This window comes from Hemitrygon akajei, chromosome 6 (assembly GCF_048418815.1).
Source record: "Hemitrygon akajei chromosome 6, sHemAka1.3, whole genome shotgun sequence".
Classification (NCBI taxonomy): domain Eukaryota; kingdom Metazoa; phylum Chordata; class Chondrichthyes; order Myliobatiformes; family Dasyatidae; genus Hemitrygon; species Hemitrygon akajei.
In genome coordinates this window covers 125,000,115-125,013,336 of record NC_133129.1, presented here as the reverse complement: position 1 = coordinate 125,013,336, position 13,222 = coordinate 125,000,115, and the positions used below count along the sequence as shown (strand labels likewise).

At 37.9% G+C, this 13,222-nt stretch overlaps 1 protein-coding gene across 8 annotated transcripts in view; it reads right to left on the bottom strand.

The window, feature by feature from the left end:
* The window catches only part of atg13 (ATG13 autophagy related 13 homolog (S. cerevisiae)), a 120,922-nt gene that overhangs the window by 47,140 nt on the left and 60,560 nt on the right, over positions 1 to 13,222 (bottom strand). For 4 of the 8 annotated variants that reach the window (XM_073049195.1, XM_073049193.1, XM_073049192.1 and 1 more), the window contains 2 exons: positions 8,895 to 8,988; positions 7,015 to 7,113 (listed from right to left, as the gene is read on the bottom strand). In XM_073049195.1, coding sequence (XP_072905296.1) covers positions 7,015 to 7,113; positions 8,895 to 8,988 — 193 coding nt within the window. The remainder of the gene's footprint in view (positions 1 to 7,014; positions 7,114 to 8,894; positions 8,989 to 13,222) is intronic. The other 4 variants (XM_073049197.1, XM_073049194.1, XM_073049199.1 and 1 more) reach the window with 1 other exon arrangement.

Here is a 13,222-nt window from a genome sequence, read left to right as displayed (position 1 = left end):
ACAGCAAGCTCCATCTGCTGCTTTGCAAAAAAAGGGAGATTCTAATTTGATGACATGGTTTCAACAATGTTGGATGTAATGGAAGTATTGTATTCAAAAAACAACTAAGCCCTTGTTTGCCTTGATAGAGCAAAAATCAGATGGCTTACATGTTAACTTAATGATTGGATATCAATGTGCTGAATTCTTAAGACTATGGTGACCATGACTGTGCAAGAATAATAACATGCCATGAAGATGCAAATTATGACAAAGGACCACCTCTATCGATTCTGTTGGCTCTCCAGCAATTGAATTCACTAGGCTGGGTGGGCCATTGCTTCTGAAATGGAAATGCTGGACTCAGGAAGCATGGCTCCTGGTAATTCTGCAGCAGGCAGAACTGAAAGCTCTGATTGAAATCTGTAAGGTGGCAGAAGGATGATTGGCTAATATCTACACTGATTTTTGATATGCTTTTGGACTTGTTCATGATTTTGGGAGCTTCAGGACACATAGGGAATTTCCTACAGCTGTAGGGACACATGAATGTTATAAAGTGGCTGTATTAAAATGTGAAAGCCATGTCAAAATAACTACAATGGAAAACCATGGAAATGCATTTGTGGATGAAATTGCAAAAAGGTAGCCATGGTAAGGGATAAGAAGAATACAAGTAGTAGAAGTAGTAAAAAAAGATTGAAGAATTAGATGTATCGGGAACATATGAGGCGAATCCGATAACTAAAGTTATGGAAACTACCGTAAGTTCAATTCTGTATCACTGACGAACACACAAGATATCGGAGAGATGCAAGCTCAATGCTCTAACCAGGAAAAGTGATTAGGATGGAGAGAGGAGGGAGATTAAACCGTGATGGAGCATGGAGACAATGGCAATATCCATAGACCAGTACCTCTAGCTATGTTGTTTCCTTATCTGGCACAGTAGATTCTCCCAGAAGTGGTGGAATCCAAAGTTCAGGGCACAAGCTCAACCAATGTTTGAAAGATGCATGACATAGAAGGCAAATTCTAGAGCAGTGGAGAAGGTACTGCACTTAAGTGCTCCTGCCCCACCTGGTCCATTTTTACATTTACAAGTGAACTACATTATTTTGCAGAAGTGTCAAGGATACTCCAATGTACTGATAACAGTGGACAAGTTCCTAAGATGAAAGCTATTCCAGCAAGGAATGTGACTGCCACATACAGTTAGGAAATTAATTTGCCAAGGAAATTCAATTAAAGTTGATTGCAAGTAAATTAGGCATGGAGTTTGAAGTAAAAAGCGCTTTATTCATGATATTGTGGGGAGTGGACCTTTAACAGTGGGTTTCAAACTCCAAATAATACAGAGAGCACAGCTCCTTTTATGCATATACAAATCAACTGCAAAAGCTAAGGCTGTTTGATTAACCTTGTGAAGCACAAAAGTTCACATGCAATTTTCTTGTGATAAACTATACCCATAGCAACAGCCAAAAATTGTGTACAACTTTGCATTAACAGTTTATCTCATATCCTTGAGTCTAATTCTTACAAGATAAGCAACTGCAAGTATTTATTCTAAGAATCATCTCTGCTGAAAGCCAAGGCCATATCTCTAACAAACTAAGCTGCAAACTGGTTTCCATACTCAAAAAGCCAATATTAACCCTTTGTCTATCAAATATTTAACTCACAATATTTTCATCCACATACACATAGCAAAAACTCTGATCAAGGCCTATACTCCTAGATAAGGATTGCCATGTCACATCGACTCTGACCAAGGAACATATTTCAGAATCTGAATCAAGCTTAATATCACTGGCACATGTGAAATCTGTTGTTTTTCAGCAGTACATAGTAATACATAGTAATAGAAACAAACTACAATAAGTATATATAGCAAAATAATGCAAAGTAGTGCAAAAAGGAGAAAATATACTGAGGAAGTGTTCATGGGCTCATTATCCATTCAGAAAGCTGATGGCAGAGGGGATGAGACTGTTCTTGAAACATTGAGTGCATCTTCAGGGTTCTGTACCTCCTTTCCTGGGTTATGTGGGTCCTTAATAATGGATGTCATCTTTTTGAGACATCGTCTCATGAAGGTGACCTGGGGCAGGGGAGCCTAGTGCTCATGATGGAGCTAGTGGGGTTTACAACTTTCTGCAGCTTTTTCCGATCTATACCAGATGGTGATGCAATCAATTAGAATGCTCTCCACAGTACATTTGCAGAAAGTTGCTCGTGTTGGTGACATACCAATTCTCCTCAAACTCCTAATGAAATATAGCTGCAGTCGTGCCTTCTTTGTAATTGCATCAATATGTTGGACCCAGGATTGCTCCTCAGATGTTGTTCCTCAGGAACTTGGAACTGTTCACCCTTTCCACTTCTGATCCTTCAATGAGGACATGCCTGTGTTCCCTCGACTTACCCTTCCACAATCAATTCCTTGGTCTTACTGATGCAAGGTCATTGACGTGACATCATTCAACCAGTTGATCTATCTTGCTCCTGTATGTCTCCTCATCACCATCTGAAATTCTGCCAACAATAGCTGAATTATCAGCAAATTTATAGATACTTGAGTTGTCCCTAGCCATGGGCATAGAGAGTACTGCAGGGGACTAAGCACGCATCCTTGAGGTATGCCAGTGTTGATTGTCAGTGAGGAGGAGATGTTATTTCTGGTGAGGAAGTCAAGCATCCAATAGCAGAGGGGAGGTACAAAGGCCCAGGCTGTGGAGGTTTTTTTAAAAATTAGAATTGAAGATATGATTGTGTTGAACGCTCAGCTGTAGTCAATAAACAGCAACCTTACGCACGTATTTCACTAGGATTATCTGTCTGGAATTATGTTAACTGATGATCACTGAATGGTCTTTCCATAGTCCACATCACTCAGAGTCATCAGGATAAATCGAATGAATGAACGGCCAAGTAGTACAAGGAATGTATACAATATCCTACCACTCTTTCTATGGTCTTAATATCAGAGCAACCCCACACAAGAGAACTAAACAGAGTCCATTCAGGATAGTAACAGGGTGTCCTATGTCATTGCCAAGAGTGCTTCATCTCAGGGAGGTTGATATACATACACATTACAGCAGACAGTTTATGTAACTATTGTGTGAAATTAACCCAAACTGTACAGTCTATTTCTCAACAGGTTCCTGTCACTTGGAGTGATCCAATAGAAGAACACACTGATTCCTGCTGAGTGGGTCCTGATTAAAAACCACATAAAGAACCTTATCAAGTGCTGTTAATTACTCAGTGGTAAAAGTAGAAGGTAAAAGTAATTGGGTACACGCTAGCCACGGCAAATGAGTTAAAAGTGGCACCTGATGTGGCCAACAAGCACTGTGGTTAATTAGGAAGTTTATTCTAATATTATTTGTTGTTGTTAATATTTCTGCAAAATTTTCCCTATGGTGTGCCAATGAGGTAACTCAATCGTGAGTTATCACATGAATTTGCTGATGCCCCTAGCTGTTGGGTATTTCAATATATACCACACACTTAGAAGTGGTTTTATTTACATACCTGATGAGACCACAGACATAAGGATTTGACTGATCATATTTGTAAAGAAACAGCTAAAATACATCAATCTGATTAATGGGATTTCTTTGACTGAATTCAATTAATAATGCATTACAAGATAAGCAATTTCTTTAGTCAATATTATGGGTAAATGTTTCTCTTGATATGCCTTACCATAATTTACATCTTTTTTTAAAACTTGTATAAAGGTGGTCGTTGATAGAGCAGTTTAAACACATGTAAATCTGCCTGCTTACAAAGGGGGGGGGGGGGGGGGTGTTGGATTAGACTGTATAACTGTTATTTTTCTTTAGTTTAACTTTCTTATGCTTGTTGTACTGTTATATAATTACCTACGTACGTGTAATTGTTCAGTGTTTTCCAGTGGTTTCAGTTTCTTTTGTAAGAACTTTATTGCAATTATGGGTATCACATCACTTGAATTGGGTCTATCTTATTGGTTAATTCAAACAATGGAATGTGTCTCATCTCTGGAAATTCAATGAAATTAGCAAACTGGTAAAAGACTAAAGCATGCTGGTTCAATCTCTTTTGTTTCTTGCCCTTTGTTCTTTCCTTGCCACTAAGGTCTCTTTCTCCCTCTCATCCTCTTGCTTCACCTGCTTGCCTTAGTCTTCTTTGTTCTTGTAAAGCCTAACAGATGATGCAAGTATTAAAATTTATGCCTCCTTCTTGATTTCCAAAGAATCTCTCATGAAAAACATCAGGATCCAAAATCGATATATATTTGTAATATTTTTGATATGTATTTTTTTAATTCGTCTGTGGTTAATGAGTTTGCTCTCTACACTTTAATTGAACAGGAATCAAACATTCCATTCCTTACATACCATCCTAACTCTACAATGTATGGCAGATTATTGCCAGGACTTGGGCAATTTCCTTCCATACATCACTCAGCAACCTACAATGCATCCATCTGGATCAGGTGATTTATCTATTGAGTATAGCCAGGTTTATTAATAGTCACATCAGTGTTTTAAACCCACCCAAACTTTAAATTATGTCTTTCTTTGCGAGGTTACATAAGTATAATTTCCCAAGTGAAGAAAGATGCCAAGTAGTCATTACCTTAGGCTTGCCTCTTGTCTCCATGTACTGAGGTTTCTGATTTGCCCAATCTCTCAGGTTCCAACCCTTTGACACAAGCAGTGCAAAGCCCAGTTGACTGGCATCCTATCAACCATCCTAAACATTCTCTCCATCACCAACCCACAAAGGCTGTAGTAAGTACCATCTAGAGAATGCTTTGCAGTTAATCACTCAGACTACTTCAATAGCACCTCACAAATCTACAATCTACTGCCAAGAAAGACAAAAGCCAAGGTGCATGGAAACCACTAGCTGCAGGTTCCTGTGTCGCATGCCATTTGATGTACAGAACACAATCATCTCCAAGTTTTCTTCAAAGCCATGAAGTATTCTTATTGAATATACGTTGCATGTGTCTTTTCTCACAGGACAAATACTTGTTAGTGCAGACTTCCAAAGTTGAAAATGATGACATTTTTCCTGTCATATTAATTGCCTCATAATGCTACAGATAATGTAAAAAATGTTCAGCTGTTGCCATAGCTCATCATACATTGTATGCCCAGTCATTCTGATGTTAAAACATTAAGTGGGTTTTATTTATTTTCTCTTGCTTTGCACTGTGCATATAAAAATACAGAGTAGAGAGAAACTAGACAACTGCACGTATAACAGATAAACATTTCCAAGATCCTAGTAAATCTCGAAGACTTTAATTTGAGCACGTTTAACATTTTGCAAATGACCACATATTTTTTATTTCAAGTTGAAGGGGCAGAATGCAGTTTGTATGATAGCAATTAATAATTATTTCAGTGCCAAGAATAAGACATTTCCATCACCATGTGCACAATTAGCACCCAGTAGGCAATATCATTTTATCCAGAGAGAAGAAATACAAGATATTTATTCCATTTGTACAAACCTGGAGTTGGCTGAAGCCAAAAGGATGAGAAAGCTTAAATTACTATTTAGTTATTTACTGGTTTGGCACTACTTAATAGAATCAGTGTACAAATGTAGGAAGCATTACTCATAAATTTCAACTTTGGATATGAATTGCTAATGTTTAAATTCAGAATTCACTGGCATACTCAAGATTAAAGTCTGAGATGCAATGGTCTTTATTTATTTGTTAAGCAACTAAATGGCTCCAGGTATGTATTTGTGCAGTATATTTATATATCACCTCAGGTACATTAAAAGGAATAATTGGGATCACATGTAAAATTATGAAATCATTTATCTTATTGTTTTTAAAGAATTACATTAATAAGCAGTTAGGTGTCACAGTGCAATTGCCTTTATACAAGACTTGTTCATCTTGCACCAGAGAAGTAGGATAACAGGCTCAATGGTTGATAAAAGTCACTGATTATGTTTGGCTTGGAAACATGTCTACAGCTAGATAAAGCGGCAAACAAGGTTAAGAGTTCATGTTATAAGATTTTTTTCTCCAATTAAAACTTGAGACATCTATGCAGTGAAGATACTTACACATTCTATTATCATAAGCTATAGGAATCAAAAGAGATGAAAACTGAACATGCACAAAAATGAAACAAAAACTAGAAACTTAGAAATAAATAACTCTATTCATATTTATAGCTATTCAAAAGCCACCACCTCCCAATTTCCTTCCCCAGCAATCACCTAAAATATTCCCAAATTCACCTTCCTCACTTGAGAGAACAGAGCAGAGTCATGCCTTTGCAATTTCAATTTGCAAAAGTTAAAAGGTAAATAAACATGGCAAAATGATAATTGAGTGCACCTTATTTTTTTCCTGCAAGTGCCTTCCCTTACCACAATAGCATAAACAGTTAACATTATCTGGATGTTGTCCTCTATTTTAACTACCAATAGTAAAAAAAAAATCCCTTCAGAATGTTAGTTCAACAGAGATGATTACTCTGGTTTAAATCCCAGTTTTGTATCACTGGCTCACTTAGTTATATTACACCTGGAACCCTTGCCTAATCATCTAAAAATTGTTAACAGTTGGGAACACAGCACAATTCCTGTGGCACTCCATTACAGGCACCTATTCTCAAAATTATCTATTGATTTCTGTTTCTCCCCCCCCCCCCTCTGTTAACTATTTTAAATTTATGCTTGTCTTATCACCAAAATCCAAATTGTATTAATTTTATTGAATCACCTCCTGTGTGGCACTCTATTAAAGGACCTTTCAAAGCCCAAATACACCAGCCCACAGGATCACTCTTATCATTTATACTAATTACAACTCATTTTTGACAGACTTGTCAAATATAATTTCCATTTCATAAACTCCTGTTGACTCTGCTCCATCCTTGTATTCTATTACCTTTAAAAAATTAAAGCATTTTCTCTTCTCCTGACAGATGTCTATTCAACTGGCAGGGGTTGCGTTGAAATTTGCAAATCTTTATCGATTTGTACAGTATGTAAACTCACTTGATGCGTAAAGGTCAAACCTAGCAAGGGGACCTTCAGTGTGTCCATTATCACTGGCCTGGGAGTCTGAAAATGTGTCTTACTAATAGTAAACACACACTATACACAAACATAGACAAACACAAAAGAGAAGAAAGAAAAAGGAAAACAGAACTTAGAGAGAAAAAAAGGTCAGATTTCAAAAATATCAACTTTGATATACAATGTGAACAATATTTGAAAAAAGACAATTTTAATATGTACTCACACTGATGCAATTTGGTACTGAACTACAATTTGACCTAATTTAATTTATTTCGGTGATCAAATCTTTGCCCAACTGCTTACCAAAGCTCCAATGATGCCCATATGGATTTTTTCAGATTTTAAACATACAAAATTCACTTTGCTTTCCTTTAGTTTTCTCCTTAACAACTTGGTGACTCACTATACTGTGATCTTACAAGTGTCAAGGATCACATTCCATGTGTGAAACTATACAGCAAGATTTACCAACAAGTAGGGCCTCTGAGTTTTATTCTAGTCAGGCAGTGGAGGTCAGTGAATAATAATTAGCAGCATACCTTCTAATCAACACTTTTCCTCCATGCTCTGCAAGCCAAGATGGATTGCACCACCCCTTTTAGCATTAAGCTTAAGATTAAGTTACTTGGCAGAGAGCTGGTAAACTTTTTATCTTTAACCTCAACCTAACTACCGGACACTTTCCTTTTGGGGCTGTCTCACCCATACATTTCCAATTGGAGTCTCCCTCCCATGCCAGCTTCAACTCAATAGCATCCCCTCTTCCCAAAAGCTCACCATCCTTCTCACTCACAAACTTTGGCCTCACTCCCGTTAGATTGGAGATCAGCTCAATATGCAAAACAGTCCTGCAACATCCATCCCAATTATCAACCTTTGTTCTTTGTCCTTCATCGATAGCTGCAGATTCCTTCCCAACACTAAGAATGGATCGATCCCACAATGTTGGCTCACTGGCCCAGATGTCCAGCACTGACAAGCAAGTAGCTTATTTCTGCCTCCTCATCTAGTTCCCTACTAATAACAGATCATCATAATCAGTCCTTTCATGCTGATATGTTAATCATAATTTTAATTGATTAAGAATTTTCATCATTTTTGAATTTTACTTTAATAGCCAATCTATATTCCCAAAAAATACTGTTAAATGTGGGAGGTCAAACTGATTAAAGTGCAAAGCAACATTGAAGAATTGTCACAGTGTACATGTAGCTGCTCAATTGCCACATGTACAAATTCCTTAATTTGGAGAGAAATGTTTCACAGTATCTGGCTGAATTTGTTCACACCAGAAGTGGAAGGATGTTATCTACAGATAAACTGAATGGACATTATGTCCACGAACAGAATGAATACAAGTTGAAGATAGTATATTAGCTTTCCCATCTAGGGTCAATGGTGAAGTCTCTCTTGCACAAAACTTGCAATGAACTTACAATCTCTAGGAAACTGAACACTGATCACACAGCTCCTTGAATATGTATGTTAATGCATTTTTTGTCCAATTACAGAAACTGTGAAGTAGTTTAAAAATTATCAGTGAATAGTTCTGGAGGGTTCAGTGCATATTCCTGATCAGTACTGGAAATGAAGTTTGTGTTGATTTTAGATTCAGACATATTCCTATAATTGTAGAAATCTGATAACATAGATAGCCAGATCAACATAAATGCCTTCCTTTTTTGTAACTTCTCTATTAACTGCATTTTCAGCTGCCGTAATTAAATATTTAATCAATAAATTATAGAGTACTAACCACTGTTCATGAACCATCACATAGGAAGGTTATGTGTTCAATTGATGTATACTACCAAGAAAATCCATAAAACATGTTAAGGATGGTTCATATTTCTTACCTGTGAGGGAGGGGAAGTGGAGAAAGACGTCGTGCACACTTCCTGAGAATCTTCTACAGATGGAAATGTCCCTGTATCCTCTTCATTAGCTGTCCTGCAAGGGCCATCAAAAAATATTTTGATCTACTTCATGCATTTTGTTCAATTTTATTATTGAAACCATACAGTGTGAAGATAAAACCCATTCTTATTTACCCCAACATATCACGGCAATATCATACCATCACAATGAGAGGATTTTAAAAAACTGATTATTATTTCAGTGCTTTGGTGTGCAATATAACACAAGCTTCAAGTTTTCAGGATGGGACTAATGCAACTAATGACTTCAGAATTGCATATGAATGTAACTGAAGCACATAGCCTGAAAATGCAAGTTCTGGTGGACAGATTACAATTTCGTATTTCATAAAACAATGCTTTTTGCTTTGACGACATTGTACCCTGAGTTGTTTAATATGAGCAACACGCACAAAATGTTGGAGGAACTCAGCAGGCCAGGCTCCAAAGCAACACACACTGTGCTGGAGTTCTTCCAGCATTGTGTGTGTGTGTGTGTGTGTGTTGCCTTGGATTTCTAGCATCTGCAGATTTGCTCATGTGTTTAATGAGTTTGCTCAGTGCTTGGTTTCCCACTGCACTGTGCATTTGAAGTAAAGACACTGTTTAGGTGTCAAACCCAAACTTTCGTTAGTCAAGCAACACACACAAAATACTGGTGGAACACAGCAGGCCAGGCAGCATCTATAAGGAGAAGCACTGTCGACGTTTCGGGCCGAGACCTTTCGTCAGGACTAACTGAAAGGAACGACAGTAAGAGATTTGAAAGTCAAATTTTTCAATTCTCTTACTATCGTTCCTTTCAGTTAGTCCTGACGAAGGGTCTCGGCCCGAAACGTCGACAGTGCTTCTCCTTATAGATGCTGCCTGGCCTGCTGTGTTCCACCAGCATTTTGTGTGTGTTGCTTGAATTTCCAGCATCTGCAGGTTTCCTCATGTTTCATTAATCATATTTACTTGGAATGTAATCTTGCTAAACAGTGTCCCAGAACCTTAAGAAGAGGCGACATTAAAGAATGCTGTTCACATTAAATATTCACATGCTAAAATCAGAATTTAAAAATTATAACAACACAAATTCAAAGATACAATGGGGGATAATTTCTGGTTGACAAAGTAATATGGGAGTCACTGTTGCTCATGTGACTACCACATTACTCACGTTTTCTTGCAACATAGAAGGATGCCATTTGACCCATCAGATCTACACCAGTTCTCAAAGCATTCTCATCAGTCTCACTTCTCCACTTATTTCCTTGCAACTGGTTCTCTCTCACCTGTCCATCAATTCCCCTCTGTTTCTCCTGCTACCCAACTACACTAGCAGCAATTTACAGTGAGCATCTAATCTGACAACTTTCATTTGGGATTTTGTAAGAAACTAGAATCCATCAGGAAGCCCCAAGCAATCATGGGAAGATTGCTGGAACTCCATCAGACAATGCCCAAGACATCCAAGTCAGAGGAGCTGTGTGGCGACAATGTTATTTCTTTCTATTACCCATGTAAAACAAACTAGCAAAAAGATTGCTGAATTTTAGAACAGGAGAAAGAACATCTGGTCTGTTCCTGTACTGCGAGGTAGCTATAAAACAATCTGCCAGTTTCAGTATTTATAGCTGTCATGCCTGCTCTATTCTTTGTAGCTGATGCTTCAATATTTTTGCAAGCTATTTTGTTACATCTCAGAGCAACAAGAACTAGGTAGTAAAACTGATTTATAATTTGTAAATAATTATCCATTGGTCACTGACAATACAGTGGTTGAACTACATGGGTCTCTTCAAAATGAATTGGTTCATGAGCTGAAACCAAAGGAGTGTTACAAATGGAAATTCTGCTTACATGTAAAGTAATAAATGGTTGTTGACTAGATAGTTGAAAAATCAATGGGGAACAGGGGGACTGCTATCCATTGAACTCCTATCTTTCAGTCCCATACCTTTAATGGGGAAGACTGGTAGAAGGGAAGTGGGAAAAGGAAGAAAAAAAATTCAGATATGGCATTCACAGTGTGTGAAGAATAGTTAACAGTATGATTTCAACAGTTATTCCTGTCCATCCTCAAACATGAGGTATTGAAGCCCTCTCAGTAAGTTTACTCAAGAGCTAATATGCCTCTGATAGAGCAATTTCCTGAAGACTTCAATATAAGTCACAAGTCTGCTGTGAAGGTTATGATATCTGAGATACTGCAACAGACTTTGCACTCTGAATGATCCTAGGGAAATTGTGGTACACATCTCCTGGAAGCAGGAACAAGAACAGTTAAGGGACATTTGGTGAAGTATTTGAATGAGCGATGCATTGAGTAATGTGGAAGTAATGCAGGCAAGCAGGATTAGTATAGGTAGACATGGTGGTTGGTCAAAAGATGGCATGTTGAAAGACTGGTTTCTATGCTGTACAACTCTAGGACTCTAATGTAGCATCATACCTATGCAAAAATCTTAAACGTCTTAACCCAGTGAAGTAGACCTAATACAGCATGGAATATTGGCATTACATTTTACTGATCTGGATGGAAACATTTAAAGCAGACCTAAAATAACCTGTAACGGGAGCAGCAAAATCTGAAATAGTGTGCCAACCTTGTCAGAGACTTTTTCCACTTAGCCTCAGCCAGTAATGTGAAGAGGGTAGCAAGGTTTCCCATGTTGAGAAGTTAATAACTTCTCGTGATACACTTTTGTGTATATGAATGTCATTTGGGTTAGATCACAGCAGTCTTTTATCCCAAGGATCCTACATTCTAGAACAATCAATTGGAAGGAGTATTTTGGTCTCATCTGCAATCTTTCTGTCAGCAAATTTAATCAAGAATGTCTCCAGAGAAGACTGACAATGAGTAGAATATAGCTCATACTCAGGATTTTGTATTCTGATCGATCAAAATCAATTTCAGTCGGCCCTCCTTATCCACGGATTCCGCATATGCGGATTCAACCAACCGCGGATCGGGAAAACCCGGAAATTCTCTCTCCAGCACTCATTGTTTGAGCAACTATTTACATAGCATTTACATTGTATTAGGTATTATAAGTAATCTAGAAATGTATTAAAAGTACAGGCAGTCCCTGGGTTATAAATGAGTTCCGTTCCTGAGTCCGTCTTTAAGTCGGATTTGAAGTCGGAACAGGTACATCCGGTATTATTTAGTGTCAGTTAGTCTAATGTTTCTCTTAGTATATAGTACATATTTTACCTTTCTACGAATATAGAACACTTAAGAAACATATGTATTTCAATAATTGAACCACTGCGTTGCTTAGTAATAATTGTAGGTTTCATCGGGGCAGGGCCTTTCACATGCTCCATTAAAATTGTTCCGATCGTTGACCGACTGTAGCCTAACATTTTTCTAATGACTGATGGCATTTCACCTCTTTCCGATTGCTTTATTACTTCCACCTTATTTTCAACCGTGATCGTGATTATTTTCGTGAACAGAAACACCACGGATTCAGAGCTGCACCGCCAGGTCCTAATGTCCACCGCACTGAGCAAGTAAAATAAAGGGACTTGAGCATCCGTGCTTTTTTGGTATCCGTGGGGGGGGTCTCGGAACCAATCCCCCCCGCAGATAAGGAGGGTCGTCTGTATGTAACCCTGAAACTCACCTAGATATTGGGAGAATGGAGGTGGGTGGAGATGGTGGTGGGCTTGGAAACTGTGTATGTGGTGCTCCTATGTTCACTGAAAATTTCAAGTTTCAGACATACAGGGAAAGGAATGTATTACCTCTTGTTTAATCAATGCAGCATTGGCAATTGTAGGACCAAGTAGGAATCCTGAAGGATTATTAAAGTTAACTACTACAAAGTAGTACCAGTATTGAACTCAGCCAAAAACACTGATGACTTGTAGTTATGGTGCATCTTTCAAGTGGAAAAAACATGCAGTTACATTAAAACAGTGTAAATGGACAAAAGGTTTTGTCAAGTCAAACAAATACATGTTAAAATAGTGCAAATGGAATTTGATAACTTCAAAAACAAGAGGATGGAGCTCATTGGACCAAATGAACTGAATCCACAAAGACAGTGGGAAATGTGTAAGTGAGAAATGTACACTTAAGTTGTTAACTGGTGATCCTCCATGTAAAAAAGGCCAAGAGTAGGATTTTCAACGTGTGGGATTGGAAACCAATGCACAGGATGAAAAGGAATGATAAACAAGTATGGTTTAGAGAACTATAGGGACAGAGCACATGGATGCTGGCCAATATATGGATGTAAAGATTCAGCTTGAAACACAAGTAGTTTGCA